At 40.7% G+C, this 22008-nt stretch overlaps 1 protein-coding gene across 5 annotated transcripts; it reads left to right on the top strand.

The window, feature by feature from the left end:
* Positions 1 to 1741: 1741 nt before the first annotated feature.
* On the top strand, positions 1742 to 21981 carry LOC109868515 (interleukin-31 receptor subunit alpha). Of its 5 annotated transcripts, none has more exons than XM_020458127.2 (16): positions 1742 to 1870; positions 8930 to 8983; positions 9471 to 9527; positions 9644 to 9761; positions 9918 to 10069; positions 11735 to 11880; positions 12246 to 12312; positions 12463 to 12548; positions 14369 to 14573; positions 14815 to 14994; positions 15155 to 15286; positions 18490 to 18651; positions 20428 to 20571; positions 20685 to 20778; positions 20907 to 20988; positions 21094 to 21981. In XM_020458127.2, the coding sequence occupies exons 1-16, from the start codon at positions 1831 to 1833 to the stop codon at positions 21679 to 21681; spliced, it is 2307 nt and encodes a 768-aa protein (XP_020313716.1). In that variant the 5' UTR covers positions 1742 to 1830; the 3' UTR covers positions 21682 to 21981. The 5 variants fall into 5 exon arrangements, 4 of the variants coding, with proteins under 4 accessions (XP_020313716.1, XP_020313715.1, XP_020313718.1 ...); XM_020458126.2 differs by having other exon boundaries at positions 12171 to 12312; XM_020458130.2 differs by lacking the exon at positions 1742 to 1870 and adding an exon at positions 3293 to 3351 and having other exon boundaries at positions 12171 to 12312.
* The last annotated feature ends 27 nt before the right edge of the window (positions 21982 to 22008 follow it).

The following is a 22008-nucleotide window of genomic DNA, read 5'->3' as shown; positions in this document are numbered from 1 at the left end:
CAACATTAGGTCTGTATTGGTATTAATTGTAAGGATGTGAACAATATAGAACAGTTTAATAACTAAACTTTCCTCTTTTGTGTGTATAGTGTTCATGCTCCAGTAGATTACTGTCTAATACATGATGACTGAGATCGTGAGCTCCTGTAGTGGTCTCTTCATGCTAACTGAAGCCAGTGAAGTGTGAATGTGCCTCTTCCTGTGTGTGCTCACTGTTAATGACAGTTCAGTCTATGGGTGTGTGTGTGTGTCAATTTGGCAACAATTAAATGCCCACTGTCTTTGGTAATAATGGCTGGGTGGACTGGGTGGACAACATTAGGTCTGTATTGGTATTAATTGTAAGTATGTGAACAATATAGAACAGTTTAATAACTCAACTTTCCACTTTGTGTGTATAGTGTTCATGCTCCAGTAGATTACTGTCTAATACATGATGACTGAGATCGTGAGCTCCTGTAGTGGTCTCTTCATGCTAAATGAAGCCAGTGAAGTGTGAATGTGCCTCTTCCTGTGTGTGCTCACTGTAATGACAGTTCAGTCTATGGGTGTGTGTGTCAATTTAGCAACAATTAAAACACTAAGACAATGATCTTAAAATCCTGAAAAAGGCTGGTTGAACAGTCAGTTGAGATGATGTGTTTCATAGGAAGGTGTTCTTTCCCGTGTGTCCCCTCCACTTACACAACTCACTAATTAATATCACCATTCGTTGGGGCACAGAAGGATATTTTTACCACACACAGTGTTGTGTTATTACCAAAGACAGTGGGCATTCGTTAAGTCTTTCAGAGAATTGTCAATACAATTCCTTGAAAGCAGAGAGAAAAATACTGAAATAGCTGAAACTTAGGCTAATACACATTTCTTTGTCTTGCTCTGAGTCACACCCAGTTCCTACCCATAATTTGTTCTGAATACAGCAGAGTAGTCAACTCATCCAGTTAGTTGCTGTGTATTGAAAACACTTAAGCATAACATAACAGCATAAAAGGTGCACCATACTGTATTAAGCTAAGACTAAGACTATTTTGAGAATGTGGGAATGGCAGAAAATGCAATGCACATATACAATACAATACAAGGATAGATTGAAAGAGGATAAATATGATTCAAGATATGAACCTATAATGAACCTGTCTTTTATTGGTCGGTTGATTTATTTCTAGATGTATTTATGAATGTACAGTAATTTAAAGGACTTATTGTGGATATTTCTTAATTCCTTCATATATCTGGAAAAATATATATTTTTATAGAAAAAAATAACCCAATCTTAATATATTTAATTTCAGTCATTGGAAAATGAAGAACGAAGAAGAAAAACAAAATCCATAAAGATATTGTGAAAATATAATTTATTGTGAATTTCAAGAAGTGAAACTGTTCTTCTGTAGAGCCATAGTCGTGTTAGTGATAATAGACATTTTCTCTCTCTCTCTCTCTCTCTCTCTCTCTCTCTCTCTCTCTCTCTCTCTCTCTCTCTCTCTCTCTCTCTCTCTCTCTCTCTCTCTCTCTCTCTCTCTCTCTCTCTCTCTCTCTCTCTCTCTCTCTCTCTCTCTCTCTCTCTCTCTCTCTCTCTCTCACTCTCTCTCTCTCTCTCTCTCTCTCTCTCTCTCTCTCTCTCTCTCTCTCTCTCTCTCTCTCTCTGTGTGTGTGTGGGTGTGTGTGTGGGTGTGGGTGGTGAAAGCACCAAAAAAAATGGTAAGCTACTGTTCCACATAGTTTTTTCATGAAGTCACTTTAAAACTCCCACAGATTTTCGTGGCTGTCAGACAGCAAACAAGGCGAGGGATAAAACATAACTATGAATTGGATGCTGTGGCAACAATGCATTGTCTCCATAAACCTCTGCCCTATTTAATCTTTGGTAAGTACTTTTCTCACTATTTTATGTTTGAAAATGTTACAGATTACAAATGTAAAAATCTCCAACACCAATCATTCTGAAGAATACATCTATCGTACGGCGTATCCCATCGTCCATTCTCCAATTTACTGTATGCTAATGAGGTTGTTGTAGTTTTAGCTAGGAAATTTGAACTGTTTTCTCATACTATACTATACTGAGTATACTGTATATCATTCATTCATCCAGGAATGATGATCTTCGATTGTGTGTTTTGGATAACTGTTGGCAGGGCTTGACATTAACTTTATCATTATTATTACCATTCAGAGCCTCAGACAAAAATGCAGGCCTCTATGCATATTGGCTTCTTTGTATATTCAAGCCTGTCTCAAAATACAACACCCCCTCTTTAAGACACAAAAAGGCTTTTTACCTGACACATTTTTACAAGATAGTTGGTTTTCTCAGTGTTCAAACACATTTTGACAGATGTAATTCATGACTTTTCCATGACTTTTAACCACATTTCCCTGATAAATAATTGGCGGTGTCTTTGAAAAATGAAGCATTATGTGGTATTGACACTGGAAGGCTGCTGATCCAATGAACTATCTCCTGCCATTGTGCCTCCACAAAGTTAAAGAACTGCACTGTTAGGCAACTGTTTAAACACATAAACACAAACCTCCATCTGGAGAGCTACTGGGTGTAACTTTAGCTCATTCAATGAATTCAGGGATCAAATGGCTCAAGTGGGCTACTTCAAAGCAAGGTAGCTACCTTACAAAGACATGTTTATCTATAACATTGTAAGACTAACATATTCATGTTTCAGTAGGGCTGTGACGATCATGGAATTTGGGGTAACCTTATTTTGTCATGTCAATGTGGTGCTGTAATAGTCTGAGTGCCAGCCTCTTTAGCTAACATTCCACTCTTTTTACTTTCTTTTTTTTAGCTTAAAATAAATAACTTTCTCGTTTATGAGATACAGACAAGTTGTTTTGCATCATATCACATTGCTTTTTTGGTTGTTTGTTTTAGGTTTAATATAATCTTTCAATAATTCATAAAGTTCTACACACTTGTTTCTAACATGTAGCTCAGCATTCCTGAACAGTCTCCGACACCAATCTATCGTATGGTGTATCCCATCGTCCATTCTCCAATTTACTGTATGCCAATGAGGTTGTTGTAGTTTTAGCTAGGTCATTTGAACTGTCAGAATGTTGAACAAACTTCATTTCACCTTACTTAACCTGTACGCACCGATTTTGACCCTATGTTGGAGGTCATCAGAGAAAAAAATATCTACAGGGAAGCGGTTTAACTCGACCTTCAGTATGCTGGTCTGTATATTCTTTTGTATTTCCGGTTTTTATTTTTACTCAATTCACATGTGACAAACACTTACCGGTACCCCGAAAAGTCGGGCTAATAATACTTTCCTGTGGATATTTTCTCTCCACTTCCAAAAGGACCAACAGCATGGACAACTGGTAAAGTACTTTTAAATATAATTTTATTCAACATTCTGGCTTTTGGAGACTATTGCGTCTTTTTTACAGTGACTTCTTTCAGACTGATATCATGGAGTAAACCTTGGCAACAGTCAGATGTTTAGACAAATACAATTCATGACTTGACAATATTTTTTGAAATACACATTGCATAAAAAAGGCACACATTTCAAACATAAATTCTTGTTGGTCGTTAGAGATAATCACTTGAACATTTCAGTGGTGGAAAAAGTACCCAATTGTCATACTTGAGTAAAAGTAAAGATACCTTAATAGGAAATGACTCAAGTGAAAATGAAAGACACCCATTAAAATACTACTTGAGTAAAAGTCTAAAAGTATTTGGTTTTGGATATACTTAAGTATCAAAAGTAAATATCATTGCGTAAATATACTTAAGTATCAAAATTAATTCCTTATATTAAGCAAACCAGAGGTCACCATTTTTTTTAACGGATAGCCAGGGGCATACTCTAACACTCAGACATAATTTACAATGAAACATGTGTGTTTAGTGAGTCCGCCAGATCAGAGGCAGTAGGGATGACCAGGGATGTTCTCTAGAGAAGTGTGTGAATTGTACCATTTAACTGTCCTGCTAAGAATTCAAAATGATATAGTAATTTTGGGTGTCTGGGAAAATGTATGGAGTCATTTTATTTTGGAATGTATTGAAGTAAAAGTCGTTAATAAAATTGTCAAGTAAAGTACAGATACCCCCAAAAACGACTTAATTAGTACTTTAAAGTAATTTTATGTATTATTTAGTTAAAGAATTTAATGGTGCGCGACCAACTTTTGACAGACTGGTTTTGTCTAGACAAACAAAAAAAGGTTGCTAATATTTGCATAATCGTTGTGATTGGGGGATAGCTATGAGTGTGATTGGATCAAATCCTCTGTTCTCCCTGAGCTCATTAATGATAGAATGTTCATATTAGTAGATGGCAGAAAGGCCAGTGTGTCTTTGGCACAAATACATGACATGGAGTACAGGGAGTGGGTTAGCTAAAGAAACTGGTACACAGGCTAGTGTGTAGCAATGGCCCAGTCACTGCCGTTGCGTTAACAATCTGTAGCAACTCAGTAAACAATCTATCAAGCAGTGGTCATGCCATTGCCTCTCCGGTCATGCACACAGACTTGGTGTTCACCATCCTAGTTGATTTCAACTTTGTTTTTTATAACATTAATGATTCACTTTCACTTATAAATGTCTACACTCACCAAGCATGACATTGGGTAGCATATTTTAGCAGACGATGTGGAGATTCAGGTTGGATTCTAGCATCTTTTTCAAACTTTACAAACCAGAGAATTATGCTAGCTGGTAACCACCTCACTATCTAGAGTGGCCCTACTTTGTGTTGCACCCTGCGTTTAGCCAGGAGTAAACAACAGACGGCTGCAACCTGATTGGCTTCATGCAATACACAACATCCAGGACTTATTCCTAGGCAGCCGGTGGAAAATATTTTTCCAGTTTATTTCCAGCTTCTCAGCATTAAATTTAGTTAAGGGCAAAATTGAAACCTTTGCAGCCTGAATGGAGAATGTTTTATGTCTGAACCAGTCGCCAGGGGGGCACGGGTGTATTACAGACTTGGCACATGATCAAGCTCAGATGATAGTAGAGATCCACAGCACCCATCCAAGCTAACACCAATAACGATAAACTGTAGGCTACATTTTATTTAACTAGGCAAGGCAGTTAAGAACAGATTCTATTTTCAATTACAGCCTAGGAACAATGGGTTAATTGCCTTGTTCAGAGGGAAAGGACAGATTGTTACCTTGTCAGCTCGGGGATTCAATCTTGCAACCTTTCGGTTATTAGTCCAACGCTCTAACCACTAGGCTACCTGCCACCACATGACTATAAAGTGTTGGTGAGCATCTACACTAGAGTACAGTTGATAATTTATCATCCTACAATCCAACACCTGTCAATCACCTGATCAACGGTCCCGTGTGGTTTCAGTTGGTAACGCATGGTGTTTGCAACGCCGAGGTTGTGGGTTAGATTCCCACGGGAGACCAGTATGCAAACGTACTACTGTAAGGCACTCTGGATAATAGCCTCTGCCATGTGACTGAAATGTACTGCATCCTGCCTATTAATAGGGAAAGGGGGATACCTAGTCAGTTGTCCAACTGAATGTACTCAACTGAAATGTGTCCTCCGCATTTAACCCAACCCCTCTGAATCAAAGAGGGGCTGCCTTAATCAACACTCATGTCTTCGGCACCCAGGAAACAGTGGGTTAACTGCCTTGCTCAGGGGCAGAAGGACAGATTTGTACCTTGTCAGCTCGGGGATTCGATCCAGCAACCTCTGTTACTGGCCCAACGCTCTAACCACTAGGCTACCTGGGTGGTAAGACAAGACCTTTCAGGGTGTATTCATTGTGACAGCTGCAAATAATACTTCAATGTACATGTAGGCCTAATGCAACATAATATAGGAACTATTTAAATGTCGTAATTCAACAACAAATGCAGTTTAGCCTGCACATCGTATACTCATTGCTCAAGAGGTTTGCAAATTATTTTCGTTTTTCTAATGGTTGTCGATTACTTTGTGTCTTCTTTGTCACTGTGCTCATTTCTGTCTGTGCTATGCAACTAGGCCCATTTGCAGTGCAACAATGTTATCATAACTGGACAAAAATGATCCCACCAACACATTTTCTTTCCTCAACTTTCCCTGACAGTTAAAGCTGCAATATGTAACTTTTTGGACGACCCAACCAAATTTACATAGATACAGTATGTGAGTTATAGCAAGTTGAATAAGTGGTAGATCTGTTATGATATGTGCTATTTCTATGCTTCCCATTCTTAAGTTTAGTCTTTTGTCTTACTTTCGGTTTTGTACACCAGATTCAAACGGCTGAAAATATAATATTTTAGGTTATTGAAAAGATATTTCACAGCGATTATGGTGCAATGATTGTCTAGTATACACAGTGTATAAAACATGAGGAACACTTTCCATGACATAGACCAGGGGTTCCCAACTCCGGTCCTAGAGTACCCCCAACAGTACAGATTTATATTGTAGCCCCGGACAAGCTGATTCAACTTGTCAACTAATCATCAGGCCCTCAATGAGTTAATGAGGAATGTTTGTCCAGGACTACAACAAAAATGTGTTCTGTTGGAGGTACTGGAGGACTGGGGTTTTGAGAACCACTGACATAGATTGACCAGGTAAATCCAGGTGAAAGTTATGATCCCTTATTGATGGCACTTGGCAAATACACTTCAATCAGTGTAGATGAAGGGGAGGAGACAGGTTAAAGAAGGATTTTTAAGCTTTGAGATTGAGACATGGATTGTGTATGTGTGTCATTCAGAAGATGAATGGACAAGTCAAAATATTGAAGTACCTTTGAACAGGGTATGGTAGTAGGTGCCAGGCGCACCAGCCAATTTGACACAACTGTGGGAAGGATTGGAGTGAACATTGGCCAGCATCCCTGTGGAAAGAACGCTTTCGACACCTTGTAGAGTCCATACCCCGACAAATTGAGGGCTAAAGGGGGTCCAACTCAATATTAGGAAAGTGTTCCTAATGTTTTGTACAATCATTGTATATTGCTTGTTTTGTCACAAACTGAAATGTTCTTTAGCTATTCCTGGTATTTTGCAAGAAGAGGAATGGCCTATTGAGGAGAGGCTTGCGTAGCCAATTGCCTATTTTGCACGTGAACAGCTGGGAGAGATGAAAAGCTAAAGCCAGAAATAAATATTAGCTAGATATTAGGCCATTCCTCAGCTAAATATTAGCTAGATATTAGGCCATTCCTCAGCTAAATATTAGCTAGATATTAGGCCATTCCTCAGCTAAATATTAGCTAGATATTAGGCCATTCCTCAGCTAAATATTAGCTAGATATTAGGCCATTCCTCAGCTAAATATTAGCTAGATATTAGGCCATTCCTCAGCTAAATATTAGCTAGATATTAGGCCATTCCTCAGCTAAATATTAGCTAGATATTAGGCCATTCCTCAGCTAAATATTAGCTAGATATTAGGCCATTCCTCAGCTAAATATTAGCTAGATATTAGGCCATTCCTCAGCTAAATATTAGCTAGATATTAGGCCATTCCTCAGCTAAATATTAGCTAGATATTAGGCCATTCCTCAGCTAAATATTAGCTAGATATTAGGCCATTCCTCAGCTAAATATTAGCTAGATATTAGGCCATTCCTCAGCTAAATATTAGCTAGATATTAGGCCATTCCTCAGCTAAATATTAGCTAGATATTAGGCCATTCCTCAGCTAAATATTAGCTAGATATTAGGCCATTCCTCAGCTAAATATTAGCTAGATATTAGGCCATTCCTCAGCTAAATATTAGCTAGATATTAGGCCATTCCTCAGCTAAATATTAGCTAGATATTAGGCCATTCCTCAGCTAAATATTAGCTAGATATTAGGCCATTCCTCAGCTAAATATTAGGGCTATAGGCTAAATATTTACCTGTCCAAATGAAAGAAAAAAATAGCAGATCTGTGTGTTGCTCTGTGGTACCCGGGTACACAAAGCTCCACTGTTGATTGGGGCTAGGCCTACATTTTTAGACAAGAAAATTTCAACAACAGTGCAATGAGGAATGTATTTTTGTTATCAAATGAGTTCACAATTATTTTCTGTAAACTGCAGTGATGTAGATTAATTTGAATTAACACTCAAACGTCCTGTTTTGTTTCATGTCGAAATAACAGCATACAGCCTAGACTTGATCATGCAACTATTTGGAACAGTTTGGGTCTATTCTCGACAATTTAGAATGTCCAGAAAGGTACATATGTTGTAATTTGTCAAGATATGCCTACTTTAGGAAAATATGGTCTCCTCCTTTCCACGTATGTAGCCTATTTTACATTCAGCAAGCAAAATCTCTCCTCCAATAGGCTATCAGTAAATAAAATACATTGAAATAAGCAGGGCTGGACTAGCACAGCTGGGGCCCAGGAGGACCTACCTCCAGGAGGCCTCCCCACCCCCAAAAAACAATCAAACTTATAGGCCTTATCATTGTAGCATACCACACACTATGTGCTCCCAGTCCCTGGGAGAAATTAGCTGTAAATCTATTTTTAAATTCTCAGCTGCATGGCAAAATGTGTAGAATAGCATGAGATTAGCTAGAAGATTGCAAATGTTTCTCTCTGCCCGTGGCAATATGTGTAGAATTGCAATAAATGATCCTTAAAAATGCAAAATACTGTCTGTTCCCCAACCCCAAAAATTATGGTTTGTACGCCACTGGGTTAGGGAAAGGAGTAGCGGTAGGGTTTGTGGTAGGGATGTCCCAAGGATCCCGGACAGCACTAACCCTTGGTGCATTGTAGGCTACACCTCACCAACATTCAACCCTCGAAGTGCAGAGACTGGGAGAAGAGTGCACTTTTTTGTGTGCTTTATTTAACTTGTCCATTCAGACAACTTACATTTATATTCTTCTTGTCCAACATTCTTTTTTTACCTGTCCCGGGGACAAGCATTAATGTTGAGCCCTGGTGCCGTCTCTCTTTGTTTAGGTGTTCTCTTTGGATATGTTATCCCACTCTCTTCCCTTCTCCAAGTTTCTCCAGGTACGTTTCAACTATCCTTTCCAGACAAAACAGTTTAAAACAACAGAATTGCAGTGCACGCTTCCTACAAAAGTTCTCAACCAATTAGGGTTTGGTAATAGGAAAACATCTGATATTACATGTAATATATACTGTATGTCCAGTGGTCTTTTTTGATGGCGGCAAAAGTAAGACGTGTTTTAATTGACCCATCACCCCCTTGCATGTGTTATGCAACAAAGCTGATCTTATTTTAGGCATCAGAGTTGGCACCCAGAGGATATGGCTACCCTAACAGCACTACACAATTTATATGGTATTGCTGTAACAATTAGACCATTTCCTTCTGTGCCACGTAGTTATAGCATAATAAACCATTTAAAAGTTTGTCATTTACATTTTCACATTCAGTATGTGAGATTTATTTTACAAAGTATTTCCGTTGTAACATCATGAAATGTTTATTATATTAGGATACATGATGTATTGACAATAGTGTACATTTCAGTGACTTGTGGGGGCAAGAACATCTCTTCATGTTGTGGACACTGTGTCACATCCCAAGGTAATGGCACAACTATTCCAAAAACCAAGTTGTGGTTCAGTTGCAGTTGATGAGGTTGATGAAATGTTATTATAATGAAATATAATCGATTTGCTCTTTTGAACCTTTCCTTTCAGAGGGAGTCAGTGAATTAGATTGCTTTGGTAAACATCTGAGCTTAAGTATGATCAGCTGGAAATGTGTGTGGACACCTATAAAACACCAAACACAAAGATACACACTCTGTATAGAACAGTAAGTAGTGTAGAACACAATGCTAATTTAATGTATCTCTGAGGTTATATAATTTGATTGTTTGCATTTAGGGGGCTCTGTAGACTGAAGACGAGATTTTTTTTTTAAACAAATTAATTAACTACTAAATATTATTCAATTTGATATTCTTCACAGGAAAACACATTGCAAAATACATGAAAACATATCGGAGACGTCTCAGACTATTGTTCTGTCCAAAAAGTTCAACATGACAGCTCATGTATTTGACAAGAGTGACTTGAAGAGCTGCACAAAGACTGTTTTCAGAGGTTCACCTCAACAATTGGGTACGTTTATATTAATTACCTCCAGCATGCATCACTTCCCTTCCATTATGTGATAGTAGTACAGCCTATGGGTTTACAGCAACCAGAAGATGTGATATGACCAGTCCTTCCTCTTTATTGTTACATACAACATCTAAACTCAGCAAAAAAACAAACGTCCACTCACTATCAAATGCGTTTACTTTCAGCAAACTTAACATGTGTAAATATTTGTATGAACAAAACAAGATTCAACAACTGAGACATAAACTGAACAAGATCCACAGACATGTGACTAACAGAAATTGAATAATGTGTCCCTGAACAAAGGGGGGGTCAAAATCAAAAGTCACAGTCGGTATCTGGTGTGGCCACCAGCTGCATTAAGTACGGCAGTGCATCTCCTCCTCATGTACTGCACCAGATTTGCCAGTTCTTGCTGTGAGATGTTATCCCACTCTTCCTCCAAGGCACCTGCAAGTTCCCAGACATTTCTGGGGGAAATGACCCTAGCCCTCACCCTCCGATCCAACACGTCCCAGATGTGCTCAATGGAATTGAGATCCGGGCTCCTCGCTGGCCATGGCAGAACACTGACATTCCTGTCTTGCAGGAAATCACGCACAGAACGAGGCTGGTGGCATTGTCATGCAGGAGGGTCATGTCAGGATGAGCGTAGGAAGGGTACCACATGAGGGAGAAGGATGTCTTCCCTGTAACGCATAGCGCTAAGATTGCCTGCAATGACAAGTTCAGTCCAATGATGCTGTGACACACCGCCCCAGACCATGACGGACTCTCCACCTCCAAATCGGTCTCGCTCCAGAGTACAGTCCTCGGTGTAATGCTCATTCCTTAGACGATAAACTCAAATCCGACCATCACCCCTGGTGAGACAAAACCGCGACTCGTCAGTGAAGAGCACTTTTTTCCCCAATCCTGTCTAGTCCAGCGATGGTGGGTTTGTGCCCATAGGCAACGTTGTTGCTGGTGATGTCTGGTGAGGACCTGCCTACAAGCCCTCAGTCCAGCCTATCTCAGTCTATTGCGGACAGTCTGAGCACTGATGGAGGAATTGTGCATTCCTGGTGTAACTCGGGCAGTTGTTGATGCCATCCTGTACCTGTCCCACAGGTGTGATGTTCGGATGTACCGATCCTGTGCAGGTGGTGTTACACGTGCTCTGCCACTGCGAGGACAATCAGCCGTCATTCCTGTCTCCCTGTAACGCTGTCTTAGGTGTCTCACAGTACGCACATTGCAATTTATTGCCCTGGCCACATCTGCAGTCCTCATGCCTCCTTGCAGCATGCCTAGGGCACGTTCACGCAGAAGAGCAGGGACCCTGGGCATCTTTCTTTTGGTGTTTTTGAGAGTCAGTATAAAGGCCTCTTTAGTGTCCTACGTTTTAGTAACTGTGACCTTAATTGCCTACCGTCTGTAAGCTGTTAGTGTTTTAACGACCATTACACAGGTGCATGTTCATTAATTGTTTATGGTTCATTGAACAAGCATGGGAAGCAGTGTTAAAACCTTTTACGACGAAGATCTGTGAAGTTATTTGGATTTTTACAAATTATCTTTGAAAGACAGGGTCCTGAAAAAGGGACGTTTCTTTTTTTGCTGAGTTTAGTATAACGGTATTACAATGATAATTAATCACATAGCCTATCTTAAAAATTGCAGTTCGATGCGGCCCCCCATCTAATGTACACTTGAATCGACATTCAAGACAGCTGGATATCCAGGCCTCCTGGAGGAAGGAGGAGACCAAATATATCCCTCTTTACTCTGTGAGATACAAGGAGCTGAACAGCCCGCAATGGAAAGAGGTGGGATTCAAAAGTCAGATATGAAATGTACTGCCTACAGCTCATATAGAGCTAGATTATAGAATTGAAACAAGCTGGCATAAATAGTGAAACTCTTGGGGCCGGTTTCACGGACACAGATTAAGGTTAGTCAATGGAGAAGCTCCATTGAAAGTACTTTTTAGTCTAAGGTTAGGCTTAATCTGTGTCAGGAAAACCAGCCCTAGTAGTCCAAGACTGGAAAAGACCAATGCAGAATCCTTAGAGAAATAAGTTATACAGACCTAACCTCTCATTTATGTTCTCTATAGCCACCAGTGCAATCCAAGGATAGAAATAGGTGCACTGTGGGTAATCTTAACTCCTCACTGTCCTATGAGGTGCAGATAGAGTGTGTGGCCAACAACAAATGTACCCAGTGCCCCTGGAGCGAAGTTTTCACAGTCCCACCCGGTGAGTTGACCTTTTACCTAAAACTAAAATCTGGGATCCAGAAATTTGTTCAATGGTCTTACCAAAATAGGCTTAATCAATTGTCCACTCTACTGATTTATAACATGAAATAAGCTAAATATGTGTCCATTTATTTTCTTGTTTTCTAAGAGCTTACTGATACGCCTGTCATTGAGATGGTAAAAGATAGTCGTCCACAAACCAAAGGGAGGAGATTAGTGATCATAAAATGGAAGGTAATTCATTTCCCCATGAGTAACTTAACCTTACAATATGAACATTTCAAATACAAATGTGAAAACAGTAAGTTTGAGTAAACTGATGTAGGTATACATTTATCAAAGTGAATAGTTTATCGCACTACACTATAAACTGAGCATACAAAACATTAAGAACACCTGCTCTGGGCCTCCCGAGTGGTGCAGTGGTCTAAGGCAGTGCTAGCTGTGCCACTACAGATCTTGGTTTGAGTCCAGGCTCTGCCGCAGCCGGCCGCGACCAGGAGGCCCATGAGGCGGGGCACAATTGGCCCAGCGTGAAAACAGGGGATAAATAATCACGAGTGATACGGTGTTGTATTCTCAATTCAACGTTTCGTGTAATCATTTCACAAAAGTAACACATTACAAAACAACAGAAAACCCATTATACAAATAACACAACAAAATATCTTATTAACAATGCACATGTTCATTCACAATCGACATAAAATGGCAGCTACTCTCAGTACGATGCTATGCTTCACTTCAACCGAGCAGGGCTAATATTACTCTCTTCAAACTTAACTCTAACTTCCTCAAGACGTTTCTAAAACACACCTTAAACACTCTTGACATGTTAGCGAGTTATAATATTTAAATTGCTATTTTTATCATCAATAAAGTACCTGAAAACAGGGGAGAAATAATCACGAGAGTGATACGGTGTTGTATTCTCAATTCAACGTTTAGTGTAATGAGAAAAGACCCGAGTTTCCCAAGGAATATGGGTGGGGACCAGAGCAATCGATCTCCGGCTCATAGATTAAGAGCATTTCGTAGATCACAGATTAACACTTTTAGGCACCACAAAATAAAGTAATCAATCTAACCTTTTACACATTACTCTCACAATTCGTACCCTTTGACAGATTTGAACTTTAACACAATTATATGAATGTTATCAATCTCTATCAACTAATACTGAATGCATCTTTTTAACCTTAGATGTTTTAAGATCCTCACATACTATGAACTTACTAATACTTTTTAATGTATAACAGGCTATGAATATTTCCTTTAACCTGTCACAGGATGTCCTTGTCCCATCGCGCTTTAGTGAACCCTGTGGTGGGCTGGGAGCATGCACGTTGACACGGTTGCCAGGTGTACAGCATTTCCTCCGACACATTGATGTGGCTGCCTTCCAGGTTAAGCGGGCATTGTGTCAAGAAGCAGTGTGACTTGGCTGGGTCGTGTTTCGGAGGATGCACGGCTCTCGACCTTCGTCTCTCCCGAGTCCGTATGGGTTTTGCAGCGATGAGACAAGACTGTAACTACCAATTGGATACCACAAAATGAGGGAGAAAAAGGGGTATAAAAATGAAAAAGAACACCCACTCTTTCCATGACAGCCTGACCAGGTGAATCCAGATGAAAGCTATGATCCCTTATTGATGTCACTTGTTAAGTCCACTTCAAATCAGTGTAGATGAAGGGGACAGGTTAAAGAAGGATTTTTAAGCCTTGAGATAATTGAGACATGGATTGTGTACAGTATGTGTGCCATTCGGAAGATGAATGGGCAAGACAAAAAATAGAAGTGCCTTTCAAACAGGGTATGGTAGTGGTGTCAGGCGCACCTACATACATTTCCTGTGTGTATCAAAAATGGTCCACCGCCCAAAGGACTTCCAGCAAACTTGACAACTGTGGGAAGCATTGGAGTCAACATGGGCCAGCATCTCTGTGGCACACTTTCGACACCTTGTAGAGTTCATGCCCCGACGAATTGAGGCCCATCCTGGTGTTGCTGTAATATGTATTGTATAAAGCTTGATCCTACCATTGTCCTGTAGTTTGCAGCCAGTGAGTTAGCGGAGGGCTACAGTGTTTCCGTGGGGAAAGCCTCAGGAGAGGACCCTATTGAGACCTTCAACACCAGCAGGCAGCTACTCATAGTGACCCTGTCTCACTCAGCCTACCACCTCAAAATCACAGCTCTCAACGGGGCTGGGACCTCACCTGCAGCACAGTGCACTATATGGCCACTGGACGACAAAGGTAGAAACACCGATCAACTGTTATGTAATCCTCCAATATAGGAATCAGACTCTGGCCGTCAGAATGTATTCACTATTTTGCTTGAGCAGTATTATGAGTAAGTTATGTTGTTGCATTAGAAATGCATTACTAGTTGCTCTCCTGTGTAACAGCATGGTATCAGTCTGTTGAAGTGGATGTCTGAGATCTCTCAGATGCAGGAGAAAGGACTATGAAGTGTTAACATGGTTTCTCTCTACAGACTTATATGGGAAGCTGAATCTGACATTCAATGGCAACACATCCTTTACTGTCTCCTGGGTAGATGACCTGATCAAAACCTACTCCTGCTTCTCAGTGGAGTGGTGGACGAGAGGAATCAAAGCTGCTCACAAGTCCTTCTATGAGGATGAGAACAATTATGAAGTCATACCATTGCGCGGTAAGGTACATACATCACTCTCCTGTGTTAACATGAGAACAACAGAGGATTCACATATTTGGATTGATACATCATATTATCATGACCAGTACTTTCAGTTTGCCTTGATGAAAGAAGTTTCCCCATTTAAAACCACTCTTGTTTGTTGTATGAACTAAAGAGCCATTAGAGCTGTATAAGAGGTATACCTTCACTCTGCACACGAGGCCAGACAAAGAGACCTGCAACCTGAAGTTCATCAACAACAGCGAGAGCACCTACGGGAGCATCCAGTCCTACTTCACTGAAGGATGTGAGTCTGAAATACATATTTTAAATGTACAGTGCCTTCAGGAAGTATTCAGACCCCTTGATTTTTTTCACATTTTGTTAAGTTACAGCCTTATTTTAAAATGGATTAAATACCATTTTTTTCTCAGCAAATTGACACACAATACTCCACAATGACAAAGCAAAAAACTGGTTTTTAGATTTTCTTGCAAATGTATAAAACATTTCAAAAACAGAAATACCTTATTTACATACAATACCAGTCAAACGTTTGGACACACCTACTCATTCAAGGGTTATTTATTTATTTTTACTATTTTCTACATTGTAGAATAATAGTGAAGACATCAAAACTATGAAATAACACATGGAATTATGTAGTAACTAAAAGTGTTAAATCAAAATGTTATTTGAGATTCTTCAAAGTAGTCACCCTTTGCCTTGATGACAGCTTTGCACACTCTTGGCATTCTCTCAACCAGCTTCACCTGGAATGCTTTTCCAACAGTCTTGAAGGAGTTCCCACATATGCTGAGCACTTGTGGGCTGCTTTTCCTTCAATCTGCGGGCTAACTCATCCCAAACCATCTCAATTGGGTTGAGATCGGGTGATTATGGAAGTCAGGTCATCTGATGCAGCACTCCATCACTCTCCTCCTTGGTAAAATAGCCCTTACACAACCTGGGATGTGAGTTTTGAGTCATTAAGCCCTTAACTGCTGATTAAGGGCTTGTAAGTAAGGTCTACATATGTATTTGGTGCATGTGATATGACAAATAACATTTGATTAGTCCTGTTGAAAAATGCTAGTCACACTAAGCGCAAACCAGATGGGATGGCGTATCGCTGAAGAATTCTGTGGTAGCCATGCTGGTTAAGTTTTCCTTGAATTGTAAATAAATCACTGACAGTGTCACAAGCAAAGCACCCCCACACCTCCTCCATGCATCAGGGTGGGAACTACACATGCGGAGGTCATCCGTTCACCTATTCTGCGTCTCACAAAGACATGGGGGTTGGAACCAAAACTCTCAAATTTTAACTCATCGGACCAAAAGATAGATTTCCACTGGTCTAATGTCCATTGCTCGTGTTTCTTGGTCGAAGCAAGTCTTTTCTTATTTTTGGTGTCCATTAGTAGTGGTTTCTTTGCAGCAAATCGCCCATGAAGGCCTGATTCACGCAGTCTACTCTGAATAGTTGATGTTGAGATGTATGTTACTTGACTTTTGTGAATCATTTATTTGGGCTGCAATCTGAGGAGCATTTAACTCTAATGAATTTATCCTCTGCAGCAGAGGTAACTCTGGGTCTTCCTTTCATGTGGCGGTCCTTAAAGTAATCATGGACTGTTGTTTCTCTTTGCTTATTTGAGCTGTTCTTGTCATAATAGGGACTTGGTCTTTTACCAAATTGCCCTATTTTCGGTATACCACCCCTACCTTGTCACAACACAACTAATTGGCTCAAACTCATTAAGGAAAGAAATTCCACAAACTAACTTTTAACAAAGCACACCTGTTAATTGAAATGCATTCCAGGTGACTACCTAATGAAGCAGGTTGAGAGAATGCCAAGAGTGTGCAAAGCTGTCATCAAGGCTAAGGGTGGCTACTTTGAAGAATCTCATCTATTTTCATATTTTTTTGGTAACTAAATGATTCCATATGTGCTAATTCATAGTTTTGACATCTTCACTATTATTCAACAACGTAGAAAATAGTACAAATAAATAAAAACCCTTGAATGAGTAGGTGTGTCCAAAATGTTGACTGGTACTGTAAGTATTTAGGCCCTTTGCTATGAAATTCGAAATTGAGCTCAGGTGGATCATGTTTCCATTGATCATCCTTGAGATGTTTCTGCAACTTGAGTAGAGTTCACCAGTGGTAAATTAAATTGATTGGACATGATTTGGAAAGGCACATGCCTGTCTATATAAGGTCCCACAGTTGACAGTGCATGTCAGAGCATAAACCAAGCCATGAGGTCAAAGGAATTGCCCATAGAGCTCTGAGACAGGATTGTGTCGAGGCACAGCTCTGTGGAAGGGTGCCAACACATTTTTTAAAGTATTGAATGTCCCCAAGAAGACAGTGGCCTCCATCAGTCTTAAATGGAAGAAGTTTGGAATCACCAAGACTCTTCCTAGAGCTGGCTGCCTGGCCAAACTGAGCAATCAGGGGAGAAGGGGCCTTGGTCAAGGAGGTGACCAAGAACCTGATGGTCACTCTGAAAGAGCTCTAGAGTTCTTCTGTGGAGATGGGATACCCTCCAGAAGGACAACCATCTTTGCAGCACTCCACCAATCAGGCCTTTATGGTAGAGTGGCCAGACAGAAGCTACTCCTCAGTAGAAAGCACATCACAGCCCACTTGGAGTTCGCCAAAAGGGACCCAAAGATCATGAGAAACAAGATTCTCTGGTCTGATGAAACCAAGATTGAACTCTTTGGCCTGAATGCAAAGCATTATATCTGGAGGAAACCTGGCACCATCCCTGCGGTGAAGCATGGTGGTTGCAGCATCGTGCTGTGTGGATGTTATCCAGTGGCAGGCACTGGGAGACTAGTCAGGATCGAGGCAAAGATGAACGGAGCAAAGTACAGAGAGATACTTGATGAAAACCTGCTCCAGAGCACTCAGGACCTCAGACTGGGGTGATGGTTCCTATTACAACGTCCTTTACGGTTTCTATGCCTTTAGTTTTCCACCTTATCTGTGAATTCTGAAAAGCTATCCAAGGGTTGTTCCATATTTTTTTTTTTTAGGAAGTAATATTGTTTTTTGTAGAATCCGTTACATTTTTTCCCATGTAGTTATAGTGTTCTTAACTACGAAGATAATGTTCTTAGCTCCATCTTTTGAAAACAGACACATGAAAAGATTCTGGTGGTGAGCATGCACATCTTCAATATGTACCCATTGTTCCTCTTTAGTGCATTTAACTATATGTCCCAAGTAAATCCTAGGGTGGCGAGTTGTACAAATTCGGAAGGTTTAAATCACCCTCAGATTTAGGGACATCAAATCAACATCTGATCATCACACAAACACATATCATAAGCAAAGACACAGGGAACTACTTAATGTACTTACTAGCTTGTTACTGTGAGCATAGAGTACATGGAACCGTGAGTACCTGCATGTCCCAATCAACCAACCACCCACACACCAATTATTCAGAAATGCATTGTGATTATATTCAGTGTATTTTCCTCTCAGCCCCAATTAGTGCCCCAGGGAACATCAGCAGCAGTAATGTTACCCAGAGCTCCATGGTGCTGGAGTGGACATCAGTCCCTGAGAAGGACACCAGAGGTTTCCTGCTGGGCTACATCCTCCACTACACAAAGAGCCCGGATGACAGGATAGACGTTGAAAAAAGTAAGATTGATTAATTTGATGTTCACAAAAAGGTGGCAATTGAGACTTGCAGTGAGTGAGTATTCACAGAATTAAAGCAAAGTAAAGTACAGTGTGTAGACTGTTTTATAGTTTGGCTAATATCCGCATTCGGAAAGTATTCAGACACCTTCACTTTTTCCACATTTTGTTACGTTACAGTCTTATTTTCTAAAATGGATTAAATCAAATAATTTATTAAATCCACACACAATACCCCAAAATGACGAAGCAAAAACAGGCTTAGAAACTTTAGCGAATGTAAAAATAAAAACGAAATGACCCTTTACTAAGTACTTTGTTGAAGCACCTTTGACAGCGATTACAGCCTCGAGTCTTCTTGGGTATGACGCTACAAGCTTGGCACACCTATATTTGGGGAGTTTCTCCCATTCTTCTCTGCAGATCCTCTCAAACTCTGTCAGGTTGGATGGGGAGTGTCACTGCACAGCTATTTAAGTCTCTCGAGATGTTCGATCGGGTTCAAGTACAGGCTCTGGCTGGGCCACTCAAGGACATTGAGACTTGACCCAAAGCCACTCCTGCGTTGTCCTGTCTGTGTGCTTAGAGTCGTTGTCCTGTTGGAAGGTGAACTGGAACCTAGACCCACAGTCTGAGGTCTAGAGCGCTCTGGAGCAGGTTTTCATCAAGGATCTTTCTGTACTTTGCTCCGTTCATCTTTCCCTCGATCCTGACTAGTCTCCCAGCCCCTGCCGTTGAAAAACATCCCCACAGCATGCTGCTGCCTCCACAATGCTTCACCGTAGGGATGGTATCGGCCAGGTGATCAGCGATGCCTGGTTTGCTCCAGACGTGAAACTTGGCATTCAGGTAAAGAGTTAAATCTTGGTTTCATCAGACCAGAGAATCTTGTTTCTCATGGTCTTGAGAGTCCTTTAGGTGCCTTTTGGCAAACTCCAAGTGGGCTGTCATGTATTTACTGAAAAATGGCTTCCGTCTGGTCACTCTACTATAAAGGCCTGATTGGTGGAGTGCTGCAGAGATGGTTGTCCTTCTGGAAGGTTCTCCCATCTCCACAGAGAAACTCTGGAGCTCTGTCAGGGTGACCATCAGGTTCTTGGTCACCTCCCTAACCAAGGCCCTTCTCCCCTGATTGCTCAGTTTGGCTGCATGGCCAGCTCTAGGAAGAGTCTTGGTGGTTCCAAACTTCTTCCATTTAAGAATGATGGAGGCCACTGTGTTCTTGTGGACCTTCAATGCTGCAGACATTTTTTGGTGCCCTTCCCCAGAGCTGTACCGACACAATGCTGTCTTGGAGCTCTAGACAATTCCTTCAACCTCATGACTTGGTTGTGAGGTGTGTGCGCCTTTTCAAATCATGTCCGATCAATTGAATTTACCACAGGTGGACTCCAAGTTGTAGAAACATTTCAAGGATGATCAATGGAAACAGGATGCACCGGAGCTCAATTTCAAATCTCTTAGCAAAGGGTCTGAATACTTATGTTTTAAAAATTAAAAGCACCTAATTTACATTTGCAAAAATGTCTAAAAACCTGTTTTCACATGGTCATTATGGGGTAGTGTCCGTAGACTGAGGATTTATTAACATATGTTCAAATGCACTGTATGTAGTTATTCTTAGAAGTTAAGACTTCCTGCACACTATCAGATATTTTACCTACCATGTCTAGTTCCCAAAAGGTTCAAGCCTCAACTTCCTTAACATGATTATTGTGGTCTTACTACTATTTATTGATGCTTCAGTGACTTTGACTATTGTTTTCGCTGTAACAGACGTCACTGTGGATGCTGGTTCAACCAGCTACGAGTTGGTGGACCTACAAAGCAATACTGTGTACCAAGTCCAGCTGTCTGCCTTCACTGCTGCAGGAATGGGAGTGAGAAGCTCAGCTGTATACTTCGAAACCAAGTCAACAGGTTTGCGTGTTGATCTTTCATCAATGGTTGTATTGTAATCTCTGATATCCCACATTTGGAATGCCATTTTGTATTAATTTAAAGGACCTGTGCTGCCTGCTTTCCCTCCCCAGTATCCCAGTCTATTGGTGGTATGATAGCAGGGGTCGTTATTGGAGCAACTTTACTCTTACTTGTGGTTAATCTCGGCTCTTTGTTGTTAAAAAGGTACGGTCGTCATGTATTTAAGTCAAAGGTGTATTCTTATGTTAGTGTTGTTCTATTAAAATGTTGCCCAGTAGAATTCAAGTAATGGAAACTTTCAAATATTACATGGTCATTTGTTGTACTTTCAGAGCAAAGAGACTACTTTGGCCAAGTATCCCTAATCCTGGTAACAGCAATGCCATCCAGAAAATAGATGGGGTCTGCGAGCTGGTAAGAAAATTGTGACGCAAGACAGATTTATTGCATTTATGTCTAAGATCATGCCATGTTGCCGTTTTTCCCTCCGGAACAATAAAGATTGATTGATTCTCATAGGAACTCCTGGAGCCCATCAACAAACAGAAGTTAGAGGAAGAGGGGGACGCCAACAGTCTGCACATTGTTGACAGTAGAGAAGAAAAGTCTCCCTTTAGCAACCTCCATAGCAACACCGACTCATGTCTACACCTCAACACAGAACACGAGGAGAATCAAGGGCCTTCAAAGACAACCGCAGACTCTACCGAGCCCACTAAAGTAGACCCTCAAATCAACGTGGGCTTGTGCCGAAGAAACACAGCCACAGACAGTAGCGCTCAAGATCCCACTTCTGACACCATTAAACCTACCATAGACACAAGACAGACAGACCCTGTCCCCATTAGTGCGGTGGCCCACCAGTGCCCGCAGTTGTCCTTTATGAGTGATTACACGACCATGGAACTCTTCCAACAGGCTATGACACAATGTGTTCCAGCCACTATAACATTGGAACCTCATGGCCAGTCAAGCCAGTCAGAGTACACAGACTCACCCCTGACCAGACCAGAGTCAGATTACATACACCAGTCCCTCTATGATACTGTCCTTCACCTGTCCCAAGGCAGCACAAGTCCAACTGAGGTGTATTACACGGTTCTTTGAGAACGTTTACTGTAGATTCTAGAATCTGCCTTTCTCACAGATGTGGTGGAACAATTCTCAGGCCTTTCATCTATGTAAAAAAGCCAGCTGCTGCCATCAGTGTCACCCTGTTGACTAGCCTACTTATATTTCTGGACATATTGGATCGTCATAACTCTGGAATGAGAAACCTTTCAATGACATACAGGAACTTTAAAAGGCTGTTATCCTATCAATACGTGTATTGAGGGATTGTTTGAGGAGCAGAAATTTCCCAATTGTTTTTTTGTGGTTTTTAATAAAATCATGAATCAGAGACCATTTTATTCTCAGTTTATGTAAACTGAC

This window comes from Oncorhynchus kisutch, linkage group LG23, assembly GCF_002021735.2.
Source record: "Oncorhynchus kisutch isolate 150728-3 linkage group LG23, Okis_V2, whole genome shotgun sequence".
Classification (NCBI taxonomy): Eukaryota; Metazoa; Chordata; class Actinopteri; order Salmoniformes; family Salmonidae; genus Oncorhynchus; species Oncorhynchus kisutch.
Note: the sequence above shows the minus strand (reverse complement) of the source record. Positions and strands in the feature narration are given on the sequence as shown.